General features: G+C 46.4%; 1 protein-coding gene across 6 annotated transcripts in view; it reads right to left on the bottom strand.

Moving 5' to 3' along the window:
• Window positions 1-17,370, bottom strand: part of LOC146861075 (UDP-glucuronosyltransferase 1A1-like) — a 444,482-nt gene that overhangs the window by 141,900 nt on the left and 285,212 nt on the right. Inside the window, exon 1 of one of the 6 annotated variants that reach the window (XM_085645117.1) lies at window positions 1,448-2,396. The exons of the other annotated variants lie outside the window; for them this stretch is intronic. Within the exon in view, the coding sequence (XP_085501243.1) occupies window positions 1,448-2,302 (855 nt within the window). The 5' untranslated portion in view covers window positions 2,303-2,396. Of the gene's footprint in view, window positions 1-1,447; window positions 2,397-17,370 lie in introns of those variants that run through there. 6 annotated transcript variants of the gene reach the window in all.

Below are 17,370 nucleotides of genomic sequence, written 5' to 3' on the forward strand. Positions count from 1 at the left end.
ATGTTACCCACCTGAGACAAAGGTCTTTTTCCAGCACAGTTGACTCCTCCAATGAAGACCATGTTGGGCATCACTGGCCGTGGAAACTGAAGCTCTGCTGAAGAGTTCCAATGCGTAACCTCTCTCTGCAGGAACTGTGAGGCAAGGAGTCCGTATGGTGCATAGATGGCGAGACAAAGCAAGCCGTCAAAGAAACCCATCAGCATGTTCTTCGCCCTCTAGAAAAAGGCCATGCGGTCAGTGTAAGTTGTGAAAAACCTGGGGACATAGGATGTTGGGTTAGGGCACTGAGCCCCTTTGCAGATAAAACTACACGGGATCGCTCTCATGAGGAAGACTGAGGGAATGGACAGGTACTCCGCTACCATTTGCCCACATGGGAAGATTGGATCAATCAGCAAAGCATCAAAGTCACTCTCCTTCAGACTCTGGATAAATTCCTGGTCCTCCAGAAAGTGGTGACAAATGGAGAGCATCATCTCGGTCATGTTGGATATCCGCTGATCGAAAGCAACTACCTTCTCCAGAAGAGATTTCTCACTAATAACTTCTTGGCCCATTAACCTCATTTTTGACTCCAGAAATTCCTTGGTGTAAGGCACAGCGTGAGTCTTCATGGTGTAGGCGTGTGATATCTCTATCATGATATTGCTCTCCGGCACCATCAGAACGATCTCGTGCCCTCGACACTGCAGCTCCTCCACCACAGGCCGCTTGCTGAGCCAGTGGCTGCCATCTTGGGGCACCACCAGCACAGTAGCAACAAATAAGTATTGAAATACTTGTGATCAAGGCTAGCAATTGTGAGTGCACTTTTTACAACACAAACTCTTCTACTTTGTTGCATCTCTCTTTGAATCATTCACAGTGTCACTAGAGGGCTGATCAAGTTTGGCGTCCAAAACACTAAAACTATGTCTTACTGCCATTCAGCGTCTCCGTCGTTGATTACATCTTAGTCCATTCTCTACTCCTACCTGATAAGTCACATCCCTCACCTTTTCCATCCCCACCTTACTCTTTCTTCTCTTCACTCTTCCCTGGTCTCCCTTCCACTGCCCCAATTCTCTGTGTCTTCCTGAATGATTCTTTATCATTCTCCACTCCCGCCCCATTTGTTCTTTGTTCTCTCACACAAGTCTACTCCATCCCTCCCTTTCTCTTAGTCTCCCCCACCTTTAATCTTCCATGCGGTCTTTTTGCATTTGTTAAAATGCATCATCACCCACCGTTTTCTTGGTGCTACTAAAGAGGTCATAGGGTGGGATAGCAGACATTAAGAAAACAGCAAAGTTTTGACAACTTATCAGCTGAACCTCTCTGTACTGCTTTTATTTTTATGCTCACCAAACCTGATATTACAGCAGCCATTCTAAGGTGTTACATGAGGCATAGAAACACCCACCCCTAGAGGTCACAGTGTGGAAAGAAGGCAATGAGCACTCACCTGAGACAAAGGCTTCCTTCCGGCACAGTTGATTCCTCCTATGAAGACCATGTTGGGCATCACTGGTCGTGAGAACTCAAAGGCAAAGTCATATCTCAGCAGCCAGAGCGAGGCCCCACCAAAGAGCTCCTGAGCAGATATTTCCCTCTGAAGGAACTGCGAGGCCAGGCGGCCATACGGTGAGTAGATATAATGGCAAACTCCCATAGCGTAAAAACTGAACAACATGTTCTTTACCCGCTCAGAAAACACCATGCGGTCTGTGAAGCCTGTAAGCAGCCGAGGGACATAGGATGTAGGACTTGGGCACTGAGTGGCTGCATCGTCGAAGCCACATGGGATTGCTCTCAGGAAGAAGACGGATGGGATGGAGAGATATTCAGCCACTATCTGTCCACATGGAAACATGGGATCAATGAACACGGCATGAAATTCACCCTCCCGCAGGTACTGGATCAGCTCCCGGTCATTCAGTAGCTGCCGACAGGATGAAAGAATCAGCTCAGTAATGTTGTATGCCCGCTCATATACATTGATAACCATTTCCACAAAAGATAGCTCAGTAAAGACGGCATTACTCATCGAGCTGATGTGGGACTCAAAGTCTTCCCTCGTGTAGGGCACTGGGTAGGTCTTCACAGTGTAGACGTCCGAAGTCCCTATCAGGATGTTGACCTCTGGCACCACCAGAGTGATCTCGTGCCCTCGACGTTGCAGCTCTTCCACGACAGGCCGCATGCTGAGCCAGTGGCTGCCATCCTGGGGCACCACCAGCAACTTCCTGCACTCGGTGAGGCTGGACCAGGCCAAGAATAGGAGCACAACCGAAGCACACGAGGCAGCCCGAGAAGCCATAAGTGGCCGAGAAGGTCTGCTGCAAAAGGAAAGAGATTTGCTCTCTTTAGGACACAGCTGAGTCAACAGAACCTCTTCTCTGAACTTCGATCATTTATTGAGCTCAGAGGTGCAAGGACTTGGAAGATATGTTGGCAATTTCACCATGCCTGGTTGTGCAACTCAAAATGTGATCAGGCAGGTCCGTGACCTGTGGGAGGAGCTCGCACAGAAGCTGCACTCCAAGGATGAGATCGATTTTATGCAGGCCCTGTAAAACCAGTTTACTAGTTAAAGTTTAGAAATTTCTCATATGTTGCCCAGCTGAAAGTTCAAGCATGCACAGGCACAGAATGAGCCGGCAGGTTTACAGCAGACACCAGATAGTGTGCAACAATGCTTGCCTAGCTTCAAGGACAGTACAAAAGTTCTGGGAGGTAGGTACAGAAAAATTAGCTGCAGCTGTGTCATAGCGCTTTTTAGGTCAAAACCTATCAGACAGCATAGCTGTCTTGTTTGCTGAAGACATCTTCGGGAAATTCAGAAAGCTTCCCTGGGAATGCATTCCGACCGATGCACACCATTAGCTTGGTGGTTTGTAAATCACATTTTCTTAATCTATATTTGCTGTCCCTATTTTTTAGGCTGGTCATCTCGAGTTTGTCCTTTCCCTTGCCCAAACTTTGTTCACTGTATCCTCCCGAGATCTCACTTTCAGTAAACAAGCCTTTAATGTTGTTCTTATCTTGTCACATTTGCTCTGCATTTAAGAACAAAGGTTAAATGTCAGACTTCTTCTGAGGGAGCTTGGTATTTACCTTTCTTTCTGTAACTTCCAATTAAGAGCATTTATAGGAAAGCAAGATAAATGCATATTTCTGTCCCCATGAAGCCCGCTCGTGTCACTTCTGTGCTCCAGTTTACAAGGCTGTAAAATGACCTTTAAAACAGGCCTGGGGGAGGAGGTACACGTAATTTCTGTGGCAACAAATATTCATGTTGAGGTTCTTCTATCAATGCACTGTTGGCTTTTGCCTAATGTGAACCTCTAGTGTGCATGTCTAATGATCTTTTTGTTTACAGTCATCGAGTCAGAGAACCAAACCCTTCTAATAAGAACACGCATTGGCCAGACAAAAGGTGTAGCCTACACAACTACACTTACTGAGCAATAGCCTCAATGTGTGCAATATGTGCAGTAGCACAGTGCCATAAAAACCTAGATAACACTTCCAGAAACCTACAAGCAGAAGCCTGGAAACAACTACATTATTTACACTACACCCTTAAACCTCCACCCTATTTTAAAACATATTTTTTATACTATTTGGTGGATGCGTGTTTTGTCAACAATTAAATAGGTGAACATATTCCACTGAAACCACAGCTGCCTAGCGCCACTGCTGGTATCTGGTGCGACACTCTACACCACTTCACTCTATGCCTCTCTACTCTGCCCTACTCTACTCTACTCTATGCCAGTGCACTCTACCCCACTGTACTATGCAGCACTGCACTAATCACCAGTCCAATCTAGGCCACTCCACTCTACTCTGCACCACTCCATGCCAATCCACTCTATGCCACTTTGCTCTGCACCACTGCACTCTATGCCATTCCACTCTACTATGAAACAATCTACTCTAAGGCACTGCACTCTACTCCACTCTGCTGTGCTCCACTACAGGGCACTCTACTCTGCATAACTCTATGCCAGTGCGCTTTATGCCACTTCTCTATGCTACTGCACTCTACATTGCCACACTCCACTCTGCACCACTCCCCTGTATGCCACTTCACACTACTCTCAAACAATCTCCTCTATACCACAGCACTCTATGCAATTGCACTCTACGCCACACTACTCCACTCTGCCCCACTACGCCTCTGCACTCTACATTATGCCACTCTATTCTACACTACTTCTGCTCTATGCCACTGCCCTCGATGCCACTCTACTCTAAACCATTGCAGTCTACGACAATGCACTCATCACTTTACTCAAAACCAATCCTCTCAATGCCATACCATGCTACGCCACTCTATTCTACTCTGCACCACTGCACTCTATGCCACTCGACTCTGCAAGACTACACTTTCGACCACTAAACTGATCACTCTACTCTGCAGCACTGCACTCTACGCCACTGCATGCTACACAATTGTACTTTGTCACTGCACTCTATGCCACTCTTTTCTTTTCAGCACCACTGTACTCTATGCCACTGCTCTCTGCACCACTACTCTATGGCACTACACTCTACTCTGCTCCACTCTACTCGGCAAGACTGCACTGAACTTAACAACACTCTACACTGCACCACTGCACTTTAAGTCACTGTACTCTACTCCACTCTATTCCACTCTGTACCACTGTACTCTATGTCACTGCTCTCTACACCACTGTACTCTATGGCACTGCACTCTAAACCACTTGACTCAACTCTACGCTGCATCACTCCAAACCACTGGAATCTATTCTGCTCTACGGCACTCCATGCTACAGCACTCTGCTCTACACCACTGCACTCTACTCTACACCTCTGCAGTCTATCCTGCACCACTTCACTTTATCCTGAACCATTCCACTCTGCACCACGGTACTCTATGCCACTGCATTCTATGCCACTACTCTTCAAGACAGCACTCTCGGCCACTGAACTCAATGCCACTCTACTCTGCTCCACTGTGCTCTACACTACCGCATGCTACGCCACTGAAAGCTAAGCCACTCTACACCACTGCACTCTATATTGCTCCACTCTACAACACTCTACTCTGCGCCACTCTACTCTGCAAGACTGCACTCTCTGCCACTGAACTCAACACCACTATACTCTGCACCCCGCAGTCAACACCATTGTGCTCTACGTCACTGAACTCTATGCCACTCTGTTCTGCACCACTGTACTCTACACCACTGCTCTCTGCACCACTACTCTGCACCACTGTACTCTACGCCACTGCAATTTACTCTGCACCACTCAACTCTCCTACACTCTGCATCACTCTACTGTAATCTATTCTGCACCACTGCACTCCACATCACTGCACTCTACGCCACTCTACACTTTAGCCTGTACCACTCTGCTTTACCTTGAACCAATTAACTCTATGCCACTTCCCTCTACTTTGAAACAATCTACTCTTTACCATTGCACTCTACGCTACTCTACTCAATGCAAATGCACTCTACGCCAATCTACTCTGCACCACTGTACTTTATTGCACTTCACTCTAGGCCACTCTATGACACTCCACTCTACGATACTCCAATCTATGACCCTACAACACTCTACCCACTCTATACAATCCCCTCTTTGCACACCAAGCCACTTTACTCCACTATATGCTATGCCACTCCAATCTATGCCACTCCACAACACTCAACTTCTCTCTATGCCATTCCACTCTCCTACATTCTATGCCACTCCACTCTACAACAATCTACTCTGCTCTATGTCACTCTACAACACTCTACTCCGCTCTACGCAACACCCTCTATGGCACTCCACTCTACACTACTCCACTTTACTCTACTCCGACACTCTACCACTGAACTCTACTCCTCTCCACTCTACGCCCTTCCACTCTATTACACTCAACTCAACTCTATGCCACTCCACCCGACTTCTCTCTACTCCACGCCACTCTCCTTTAAAACACTAACTTTTAGCCAGAGTAAAAGCCACGCTGGTGTGCATCATAGCTAAAATATATTGGCAAAGCCAACAGCTCTTGCATAGGCGAAACCTATTGGCAAAGCCAATGCTTGTTTTAAACTTTCAGCCACGTTCCACATAAGCTGCGTGGCTGTACATAACCACCATAAAAAGATTGAAAAAGCCAACAGCTCTCGTAAGCAAGACTTATTGGCTTTGTCAATGCTTCTTGTTGTTTACATTTGTTATTCCGACCCGGTGTCTGCACTAATTTACGGATGAGATTCACTCAAAGTGTCAATGTTGTTTCTGGTGTTACCGAGAATCACACATGGTGTCCAGGCCGATTCTAGGGCTAGTGGGACACAATGGGTCTGCGCTTAATATCGGCGAGGCTCACACAATGTGTCAGCGCTTTTTCTGGTCTAAACGAGAATCAGACGTGGTGTCCACCGAATCTAGATCGAGTAGCACAACATGCGTCAGTGCTAAATATGAGCAGGGATCACAAAACGAGTGGGGGCTGTTTCCTGATGAATTAGGAATCGGACCAGGTATCAGGACTGATTCTGGGGCGATTATCACCCGATATGTCAGTGCTCAATATGGTACAACGTCAGAGTTGATTGTAAAGTAATGGAAAAATCAGATACGCGGTCAGCGCTGATTTTAGAACATCCCAAAACGCGTTAGCACAAAACACGTGCCTGGAACACTGCACGTGTGCTAAATATGGGCGAAGACAACACAGTGTGCCAGTGCTGGTGTTTGAATAGCAGAGAATCACACAACGTGTCACTGCCGATTCTGGAGAAATTGAGGATTGGACAAGGTGTCAGCGGTGAATCTGGGCCGAGAGCGGTACAAAATGCCAATGCTAGTGCTGGAGTGTAGAAGTACCAGGCAAATTATTCGCGAGAAAGTGAAGGTCACAAAATGCACTGGCATACATTCTGTCATGAACGAAGATCACACAAGGTGCTGCCACCGATTCCGGAGTACGTGAGAGTAATACATGTTTCTTCACCAATTATGTTGTAAAAGGGGATTAGAAAACATGTCCGTGATGGATCTGGGGTGACGATCACACTGGTTCGGGAATTAGCAATTGCATGCAGTTATATTATGAGTATTTATAGTTGCCAAGGTTTCAGATTGCGATGTGTGGCGTTTTCATAATTTCAGTGTTAATATGAGTGGCATTTCAACGAGTATGTGTTACACTTTCTGGCGAGCAAAAATGAAGAAAATTAAGATGAGGGGCTTCACTGTCTATAATTTATGGCTCTCTGGCTGGTACTTACCTGGGCAGCGGCCCAGCCGCTGATGAGTCCCGAGTCAGTCCGGAGTCGAGTCTGTGGCGCAGGCGGGTGGTGGTCGCAGGCAGCGACTCTGGTCTGCAAGTGCTGGCCGAGCTCATGTGGGCCACAAGCTATGGTAAATCGGGTTTCCAATTCCCGCATGGGATGGGCCGTGGCCTCCACAGATGGTGGTCAGACTCCTGTGAGTTCCCGGGTCACGGAAGGGTCTCCTCCCTCTGGTGTCAGTCAGCTCGGGCTGAATTAGGCGCCAGGAGTCCGTATGACGCATAGAGGGCGCGACAAAGGAAACTGTCAAAAAACCCATCAGCATGTCCTCACCCTCTGAAACAAGCATTTACAATGCAATGGTCTCGGCATTGTTAAAGTTAGAGCTATTGGCATTGCTCATGACATTATTTTTGATAATGTTTTTGTTTTTAAAACATTTAACCCCTTGTGCGCTCATGACGGAACCACGCCGTCATGAGCCACGGGCGGCGTGTGCTCATGACGGCGTGGTTCCGTCATGCTGCGGCCGTTGGCGGCCGCTCCTCCCACGCGGCACTAATTCCCCGCCTATGCGGGCGAAATAGAGAGTGGGCGGAGTCGTGATGGAACCACGCCGTCATGAGCACAGCTCGCCCGTGACTCATGACGGCGTGGTTCCGTCATGAGCATGGCGGCGCCGCGCTCACCCCTCACCCCCCCCAGCGCTGCGGCGGAATTCGCGCCGCAGCGAAGGGGTTAAAGAAACGGCATTGTTATTTACAATGTCAATAGCTTAATCACTCTCAAATGCGAGACCTATTGCATTTGCACCCACACAGAGCCACACACAAAGCCACCCACACACACAGCCACCCACAGAGCAACCCACACACAAATAGAGCCACCCACAGAGCCACCTACACACACACACGCAGTAGCCCACTGATCTATTTACATTATGTGGTTTTCCGCGACTGTATAACATCGGCACAGCAGGCTGTGTAATCTGAATTGGCGATGTGCTGAAAAGGCTCGAGTGCCGTACGTGTTTCAGGCACGACGCCAGGCCTCTTGGTAGTTAGCTGCCCCTCACTGTGACGCAGCCTCTAAGAGACATTTGTGCGTGCCGGTCTCAGGCCAACCTCCCACCTACCAGATGTTTTGAAAATAGCACTCCACAAAGTTCTAATCACTTCGGAGCCAGCCTGAGAGGACAGGGGGGAGGAGACCAGAGCAGCAGCCGAACACGGGAGCCGAGAGCAGGGGGAGAGGACGCCATTAACACAACCGCCTTTCTCCGAGGTCAAGCAGAAATACCTCGGAGAAACGCAGCAGTGTTTTCGGATTCGGGGGCACATACGTTTTCTAGAGGAGGGAATTTCCACCACTGTTAAGTGTCTTTAAATTAAAAATAACATTTGTATCATAAAAATATTATTTGTAAGTGTTATCTTGACACAATTAATTATGAAGGACATTATGAAGGATATGGGTGCCAGTAAGGGAAAGGCATACATTTTCTCCTGCGCAAACTGTCTAATGCAATGTCCTTTGTTAGGTTTTCTAGCTATATCACTCAAAGACATGTAGCGGGTACGGCGGTGGGAGATCACCCTCCGCTCACTGGGAGCAGGCAGACAGCAGCGCACTAGTACCCATACCTGACCCAGATAAATATCTTTGTTCCCTTTCCTTCTAATGCCACAACACCTTTTGTATTTGCTTTTCAACGCACACCCCACCCAGATGACTTCCACCTACTTTCCCAAGATATTAAAAAGCATTTGCTGTCCTTACCGTGTCAGATATGAATAATCATCTATATAAAAGTTCCTCGGAGTAATCCGTATCCTGAAGACATAATAGCTGGTGAATAAGTTTGCCATAGGATTTCAAGCACAGCCTTTAAGGGACACCCCTGTTCTTTTCCGACCCCCCAAAACCAATGCTTTCAAATAGTCTTCTACGACTCACAAAGCACTGCAATGGCTAGTGGTGTTCAGTAGTTTTAACAAATACTCCAAGAAGAAAAGTAGGAGTGATGATCCCAAACCACCCACCCAGCATCCTGTGATTCTGCGTAAATCACTTAATCTCTGTCCCCGTGCCAATAAAATGACCTTGAGTAATGTAACCTACTGCTAATGTAAAGCGCCCCATTCCCCTTGGGCTGAGCTCACACTATATAAACAGAATAAATTAGCTTCCAGGAGACCCGAGGTTATAGAGGCCACACAAGTTCTCGAGCCCTGCTACTGGAATTTAGTTACGTTTTTTTTCCATAAAACTTCAGATAATGGGGCGTAGTTACAGACCCTTGCACCGCCTGTGCACCGTATTTTATTCGAATTGCATTTATATTCCATTTCATGCGCAAACTTTTTTTGATGCCATCGTTTTACACCGAGCAGCTAGTACTTTCAGAACATAATAACACTCGTTCATAGACCTGTGCACTCCGGTGGGGTTCTCTTGCATTGAATATTCTAGAAATAACGAAAATCAAAACTCCCTTGAAAATCCATAAATTCCTCTGTCGAAGAATGTAACAGAGACTCTCATTTGTTTCTGTCACGCCTGGAAAGGGCCCCTGTCTATATTGTTGCAAATGTATGCAGAGTGCCTAAGAGAAGCCCAGAATATACCTTCAAAGCCTGCACATGAAAACAATTAAACCCTCCGTGCCTCGAACGAGAAACTTACAGAAAGGGAGCTGGATGGTAGCAGGGCATGCACAACACTTCGGCGTCAGCCTGAGAGGACAGGGGGGAGGAGACCAGAGCAGCAGCCGAACACGGGAGCCGAGAGCAGGGGGAGAGAACGCCATTAACACCACCGCCTTTCTCCGAGGTCAAGCAGAAATGCCTCGGAGAAACGCAGCGGCGTTTTCGGATTCGGGGGCGTGTTTTTCTTTCTCTCCTCTTGCCATTGGCTGGAATGTTTACATTCCAGAGGAGAGAAAGAAAGTAAAAAGCACGCCCCCGAATCCGAAAAAGACGGGGCTTCTTTGGAGAGACAAAGCTCTTCTCCAATGGCTGACCAGCATTTAAGAGGCCAGCCAATGGAGAAGAGGGAAGAAGAGGGGCGGGTTAAAGCCCCACTTCTAAAACAATAAATCTCGCGAGCAAGACTGCGCAAGCGCAGCCTTCGCTAGCCGAGACCGACAAAGCTCTTTTCCAATGGCTGACCAGCATTTAAGAGGCCAGCCAATGGAGAAAAGGGGCGGGTTAAAGCCCCACTTCTAAAACGTTAAATCTCGCGAGCGAGACTGCGCAAGCGCAGCCTCCGCTAGCCGAGACCTAAAAAGGCCATGCGGTCAGTGTAAGTTGTGAAAAACCTGGGGACATAGGATGTTGGGCTAGGGCACTGAGCCGCTTCATGGCTAAAACTACACGGGATCTGGACGCAGTTACCAAGGGAAGCTAGGTACGCACGGTTGGGCATACTCTCAGAAATAGACCTACCCAGACGTGCCCTCATCCTTTGTAACTTGGGGCTAGTGGTGGCTAACAGGGACATAGCCAAATATTGGGGTGCAACGCAGGCCCCAACTCTGCCAGAGTGGAAAGCAGGGATGGACATGTATATGGTGGCAGAGCAAATGACATACAAAATGAGAGGATGCCCCAAAAATTCTTTTAGATTTGGCATACCTGGCTCAGGTACTGGCTGGAATTGAACAGTACGCTGGGAGATTCACGACCTCCAAATACATTTCGGAGAGAGAGGGAAGCGAACATGCACACACCTGGTGGAATGGGGGAGGCGGGTGCCCAATGATATACAATTTGTATAACTCAAGAAAGACATGTTGTTGTTCACAAATACGCAACATGCCTGTGATCAGATGATGGAACAAAGAGGAACACAAGGCAGTACATGTCCAAGAGTAAATTTGATATTCTTTGAAAATAGAAAATGTATCAATAAAAATATTCAACAAAAAAAAAAAAAAACTACATGGGATCGCTCTCAAGAAGAAGGCTGATAGGATGGACAGGTACTCGGCTACTATTTTCCCACATGGGAACATTGGATCAATCAACGAAGCATCGAAGTCACCCTCCTTCAGACTCTGGCTTAATCCCTGGCTATCCAGAAAGTGGCAACAGGTGGAAATCATTATCTCGGTAAGGTAAGGCTAAAGCTGCTGACTTTCGAGCTGAGAGAGCAGGTTCGAGCCTGACGTCAGCTCAACAGCCTGTGATTAAAAAAATTAATACGTCATTATGTAAGTAACTGGTGTTTATGTAAAACGCACCAATATCTTCGGCCGCGTTTGCGCTAAATAAAAGTGAAAAAAAGAGTCTCTGACAAGGCTCACACTATGTGTCAGTTAAGTTACATCAAAAGCAGTGAAGGGTGGTATTACTGCAGGTAAAAAAAAAAACATTTTCACTCTGAGGGTGAGGGCAAAAATGGAGAGCCTGATAGGGACCCATCTCAGCACCTACTTTTAAACACTGCTGGTGCGGAGTACTGGCGGGATCCAGCCCACTTAAAGCTGTGGCCTACACCAACTTCCAGGTCTTCACGCTCTGCAGAAACAAAGGGGCCGATTACGAGTTTGGCGGTGCTGCGCCGGCGCTCGGCTGACACAGCACCGCCAATGCCACCCAAGGACCACCAGCCTTATTGTGAATTGAACTTGTGTATGAGGGACGGTTCTTTTCCTTTTCCATGGTGATGCCTGGAAAACAGGCACCGCGATGGGTACGACAGAAAAAGTTCCAGCACGGCATGGATGGTAACGTCCATGCCATGCTGGAACTTTGGGGGAATACAGACAGGAGGGGCACATGTTGTGCCCCCTGAATGTATCCCCATGGCGGAGGGAAATGGGGGCATTTTAGTGCCCCCTTTGTTCCTGAACCACCAGCCTTTTCATGGCGGGGCTTCCGCCATGAACTGGCTGGCAGTACAGGAACTCGTAATATGGTCAGCTGGACTGCACCAGTCCCGCTGAGCACATTGCATTATAGTGCAGCCCCACCACTGCCAGGGAACAACTGTTCCCTGGCGCAGCCGGTGGTCCTCCGGCGCAACGACTTTTAAAGTTGTAATGCAGAGGAAGGTGGAAAGCCACTGCTGTGCCACCGTGAGTCGGCGGTCGGAATCAGGCCTGCCGCCCTATGTTCTGTGCACATTTCTGCTGAAGTTTGCGGAGTCTATTCTTCACCGTGTGCCTTGGCAGGCAGAGCAGCCCCTCACGCAAAGGACTGGAACCTGTTTTGCAGGTGACACGCCCCTTCCCTTTGGCCCTTTCACATTTACATTTTCTAGCCTCGTTTGTGGAGGGGAAAGGGTAGGACTTGCAGAGGGCAGAAACCCGAGTCAAGTAATCTCTCTCCCACCTCAGACCAGCTTCAGCTAAATACAATGACGTGTTGTGAGATGCTTCATTTCTCACATCTCTCACTGGCCCAGCCCACCTCGTTAAAGGCCCTTAAAGGAAACAGCTCTGAGTTTGGTAAAGCTGTGAGTATCTCTTAGGTTCGTGCTTAAGTGACGCATTCAGTCTAGAATAGGCCTTTGCATTCTGGTACTTGTAGTCCTAGTTTTACAGTGGGATTTGCAGAACCACGAGTCCCAGAATGAAAAGCAAAGCCCTGGACTGAATGAGCGACTTAAGCATAGACTTGGAATCTTGAGAGCTCTGTTCGGGAAAGGTGAAGGCTGGCCAAACATGTCTCCACTTACCACGGTTTCCTGATGCTCCATGTAACCAGGAACAGACATTCTGCTCGAGTTTGCTTTTACAGTTCGTTATCTTCAGGTGTGTTAGTCGACTTGGTTCATTGACATGAAGCAAGGGAGGCTACACCCCCGGTTTGGATTAGGTTGTTATTCACACTCCCAGGAATGTTGTATGTGCTCCATGGCATCGGAGAGCATCTGGGTTCGGTCTCAAATATAGTCACTGTTTTTGAATACTCCTTTGTTCTTTTTCCCGACCTCACTCAGGAGTAGGCACACGGAGAAGAGTTGTTGAATCATCATGGACATAACATTACTTTATGTTTCTTCTTTCTTGCTTAGGTCCCAGAGTTCCTCCTCATGCTAGCTTCTGCCTGAAGATTGCTTTTTAGTGCGAGATGTGCTAGATTTTATTAGGATTTTTTTTCATTCTACTAGTGGGTTGGCAATGGATTTCAGGCTGTCTAGAGCAGAAGAGAGGGCAATTTCTAGTGCTTCTTGTATACACAGATTTAGGGCTATTTTTCATATCTTGGGCTGAGATGTTTGTCAAGTTCTTTAAGGTTTGGGAGTTGTATCTTGAAGGAGAGTTATCCTCGAAAATGATTACAGACTCCGATCTATCCTTTGTACCTCTAGTAAACAGGTTTATGAAGATTGCCCTTTACCATGATCACTTGCTTTGGGGATTCCTCCCTATACTGATCCACATTGGACAGGCGCACAACCATTGGGCTGAGAGGGCTTTAGCCTCCCCAGCCCCCACCAAACTAGTCAGGTTCGCTTGCATGGGCTGGCGGATGAGGCTGCTGGCTTGACTTTCAGCTACATCTAAAGTGTTTACTACAATGATGGTTAGAACCCTGACAAGACACTGGGTGTTTTTATTGCTTTCCAAAATTGCTGCTGCATTCCTCTCTCGTTTTATATAATATGATAGTTTCATTGCCATAATAAAACAAGCATTTGCAATGCAATAGGTCTTGCATTACAGAAAGTTTGAGCTATTGGCGTTGCATTATTATTTGCAATGCCAGTAGCTCAAACTTTCAGAAAAGCAAGATCAATTGCATTGTAAATGCTTGTTTTTACAAGTTGCATGGTGCAGGGGCTTCAGAAGTTCTGGAGTCTGCAGCACAAGCTCTGCCCTCTAATGTGAGATTACAATGTTTGAGGCCTAGTATGGAGATTAACATGCAAGGCATGAAATTACAAGGCTACATAGTGCATATTGCGCTGACCCTGCTATTGGCTGTCTCTTACCTGCTACTTGCTGGGCCACCCCTATTTTGACGATGGCACAGCAACCTGCAACAGTGCGTCGGGACTGTAAGGCAAAAGCATGAATATGTGTTGGTGGCTGGTTTGCCAGGAGATGGGCGGTTTTGATTACTTTGCTTGACACAACAGGCTTGAAACAAAGGGTGCTTCAAAAGCTTTAGCAACGCACCACAAGTGTCGAGTTGGGCGAGCCACACGCAAGAAAAGACACGTGTCCGCCATTATTAAAGATGTAGCGCGGTTTGCCACACTGGGTAAAAAACGTTGAGTTGGGCGACCGCGCACAACAAGACACGCAGCCACTATTGTTCAAGATGTGAAAAAAACATTGAGTTGGGCAAGCCAAGCACAACAAGACTTGGAGCTGCTATTGTTTAAGATCAAGTGTGGCGCGCCGCACAGCAAAAAAAATATATATAATGTTGCATTGCACACGTTTTTATGGAGCATCACATGCCAATGCAACCGAAAGCATAACAAAGAACACCCAAAATTACAAGAGCAGGTTTAGTGGAGTTGGGGAAGTATGTAGCTGTTGTGCCTGCAACTGTGACAAAGAAGAGATTAACAAAAGTGTGCTGTGAAACAGTAAGTAAAACGGTCCTAAGTAAGGTCACATGTAAAAGGGGTTGTCCTTATGAGAGGTTACAACAGAAGAGGGACTACAAAAGAAATTAACTAATGAAAAGGAAGCATTTACAAAAGACAATCAAAGGAGCCATTTAAAAACATCGGCGGAGCATAAAGCCCATATCATGAATGCAGCATGTCTCGAAGAGACAGCGCAAGCGCTGCCTAGGTGAAACCTACAAACATGACCTACCATATTTAACGTGGATTGGTGGAAATTGGCAGGGGGTCAAAAATGCCATTATCACACCCCACACCGATCAAAAAGTAGATAGCTCAGGTACCCAGCAACAACTCCACTTCAACATGTTGGCCACAATAAATACCCATCACAAGGCGGTTAAAAGGCTGGGCTATGCCAGAAGAATTTTTCCTACCAAACAAACAGTCCATAAATGTAGCCCAGCGTATTTATTAACATACATATTAAAAGAGTTTTGTTTATTTCTTGGTGCTGTGAAGCCAGTGATATTGTGCAGCACTATTAGAAGTAAAATGCACAAAAGTAAGATTACGTTTTGAGATCAATTAAAAAATTAACCTTCCATCCATAAACCTGCTTACTGCTCATTATTTGCAGCTGGGAGTATGTAGGTGGGGAACAACCTTTACAATGCAACTTTTACAACGCACTACACTTACAACGCATTTTTTACAACGCACAATCCATTACAACGCATGACATTACAACGCATGACACTACAACGCATTTTTAAAAACTACCTTTACAACGCATTCCATTACAACGCATACTACCATTACAACGCATACCATTACAACGCATAATATAGTCATTTTTACCCCTATACTATCCAACACTTACCCTACTGTTGCACCCCCTGGAGTTAGAATAGTAATTTTTACCCCTATACTATCCAACACTTACCCTACTGTTGCACCCCCTGGAGTTAGAATAGTAATTTTTACCCCTATACTATCCAACACTTTCCCTACGGTTGCACCCCCTGGAGTTAGAATAGTAATTTTTACCCCTATACTATCCAACACTTACCCTACTGTTGCACCCCCTGGAGTTAGAATAGTAATTTTTACCCCTATACTATCCAACACTTACCCTACTGTTGCACCCCCTGGAGTTAGAATAGTAATTTTTACCCCTATACTATCCAACACTTGCCCTACTGTTGCACCCCCTAGAGTTAGAATAGTAATTTTTACCCCTATACTATCCAACACTTACCCTACTGTTGCACCCCCTGGAGTTAGAATAGTAATTTTTACCCCTATACTATCCAACACTTACTCTACTGTTGCACCCTCTGGAGTTAGAATAGTAATTTTTACCCCTATACTATCCAACACTTACCCTACTGTTGCACCCCCTGGAGTTAGAATAGTAATTTTTACCCCTATACTTTCCAACACTTACCCTGCTGTTGCACCCCCTGGATTTTGAAAAGTAATTTTTACCCCTATACTATCTAATACTTACCTTAAATGCAATTTAATATTATGCGTTGTAATGGTATGCGTTGTAATGGTAGTATGCGTTGTAATGGAATGCGTTGTAAAGGTAGTTTTTAAAAATGCGTTGTAGTGTCCTGCGTTGTAATGTCATGCGTTGTAATGGATTGTGCGTTGTAAAAAATGTGTTGTAAGTGCATGCGTTGTAAAAGTGTGCGTTGTAACGACATACATCCATGTAGGTAGTTATATATGCCTTGCTTGCGCCATCTATAGACATCAATGTGCAACCTCAAGAGATTTTGAATTCAAGCAGGGGTGTCCAACCTTTCATTTTTCAGAGGCTGATAAAATTTATATCACCGAGTTAAGGATAGAACATGTTAATTACAGTGATGCCAAAATTGGAGCAGGACAAAGGCTGATTTGCATGTGGCTGGATGCTGGCAGAGGTGGCAAGTTGAACGGAAAATGATGGCCTGGAATGCAGCCTCAATCACGTACCAGTGGTAGAGATTAATTTAAGCTTCCCACCCATTGCTTTTTTGCTTTATTCAGCACCGCGCTCCAACAGCCCAAATCTGGGTCCTGTGTGATGACTCCACCATAAAACTCAATCACCCTATTGACCTGGTCATGAAGGCCAAAACCAGTGCTTGTGCTCTTGTTCAGAGGGGCTCTGTGGCTCCGTTTTAGCTGAACTACTCCCTTTATGAGCCAAGGCTAATTTGCTTGTTTTTGCCTGGGGTGGTATGGTGGGCAAAACAATCATGCACTGGAATGTGGGTCTGAATAATACCACTGGTTCAAATTAATTCAAACATGCCACCAAGTCCTTTTCCACTTTTTGCGAAATCTGCTATAACATTCACTACGCAAAACACAAAAGTCAAACAAGGGTTCCATGGATTGTGACCCTCAGAGTCTATGATGCAGACAGAATTGATGATTTGGACGCTTCTGAAGTTTCATTGCAACAGAAGGAGCAGAAACACAAATGATGTCTATGGAGGGACTTGTGAATAACACATTCTTGGATATTGAAGGTTTTGCATTTTCCAATAGGTTTAACGAGGATATGGGGACTAGGGTTGTATGACGGAAC

Source organism: Triturus cristatus, chromosome 3_1, assembly GCF_964204655.1.
Source record: "Triturus cristatus chromosome 3_1, aTriCri1.1, whole genome shotgun sequence".
Lineage (NCBI taxonomy): Eukaryota > Metazoa > Chordata > Amphibia > Caudata > Salamandridae > Triturus > Triturus cristatus.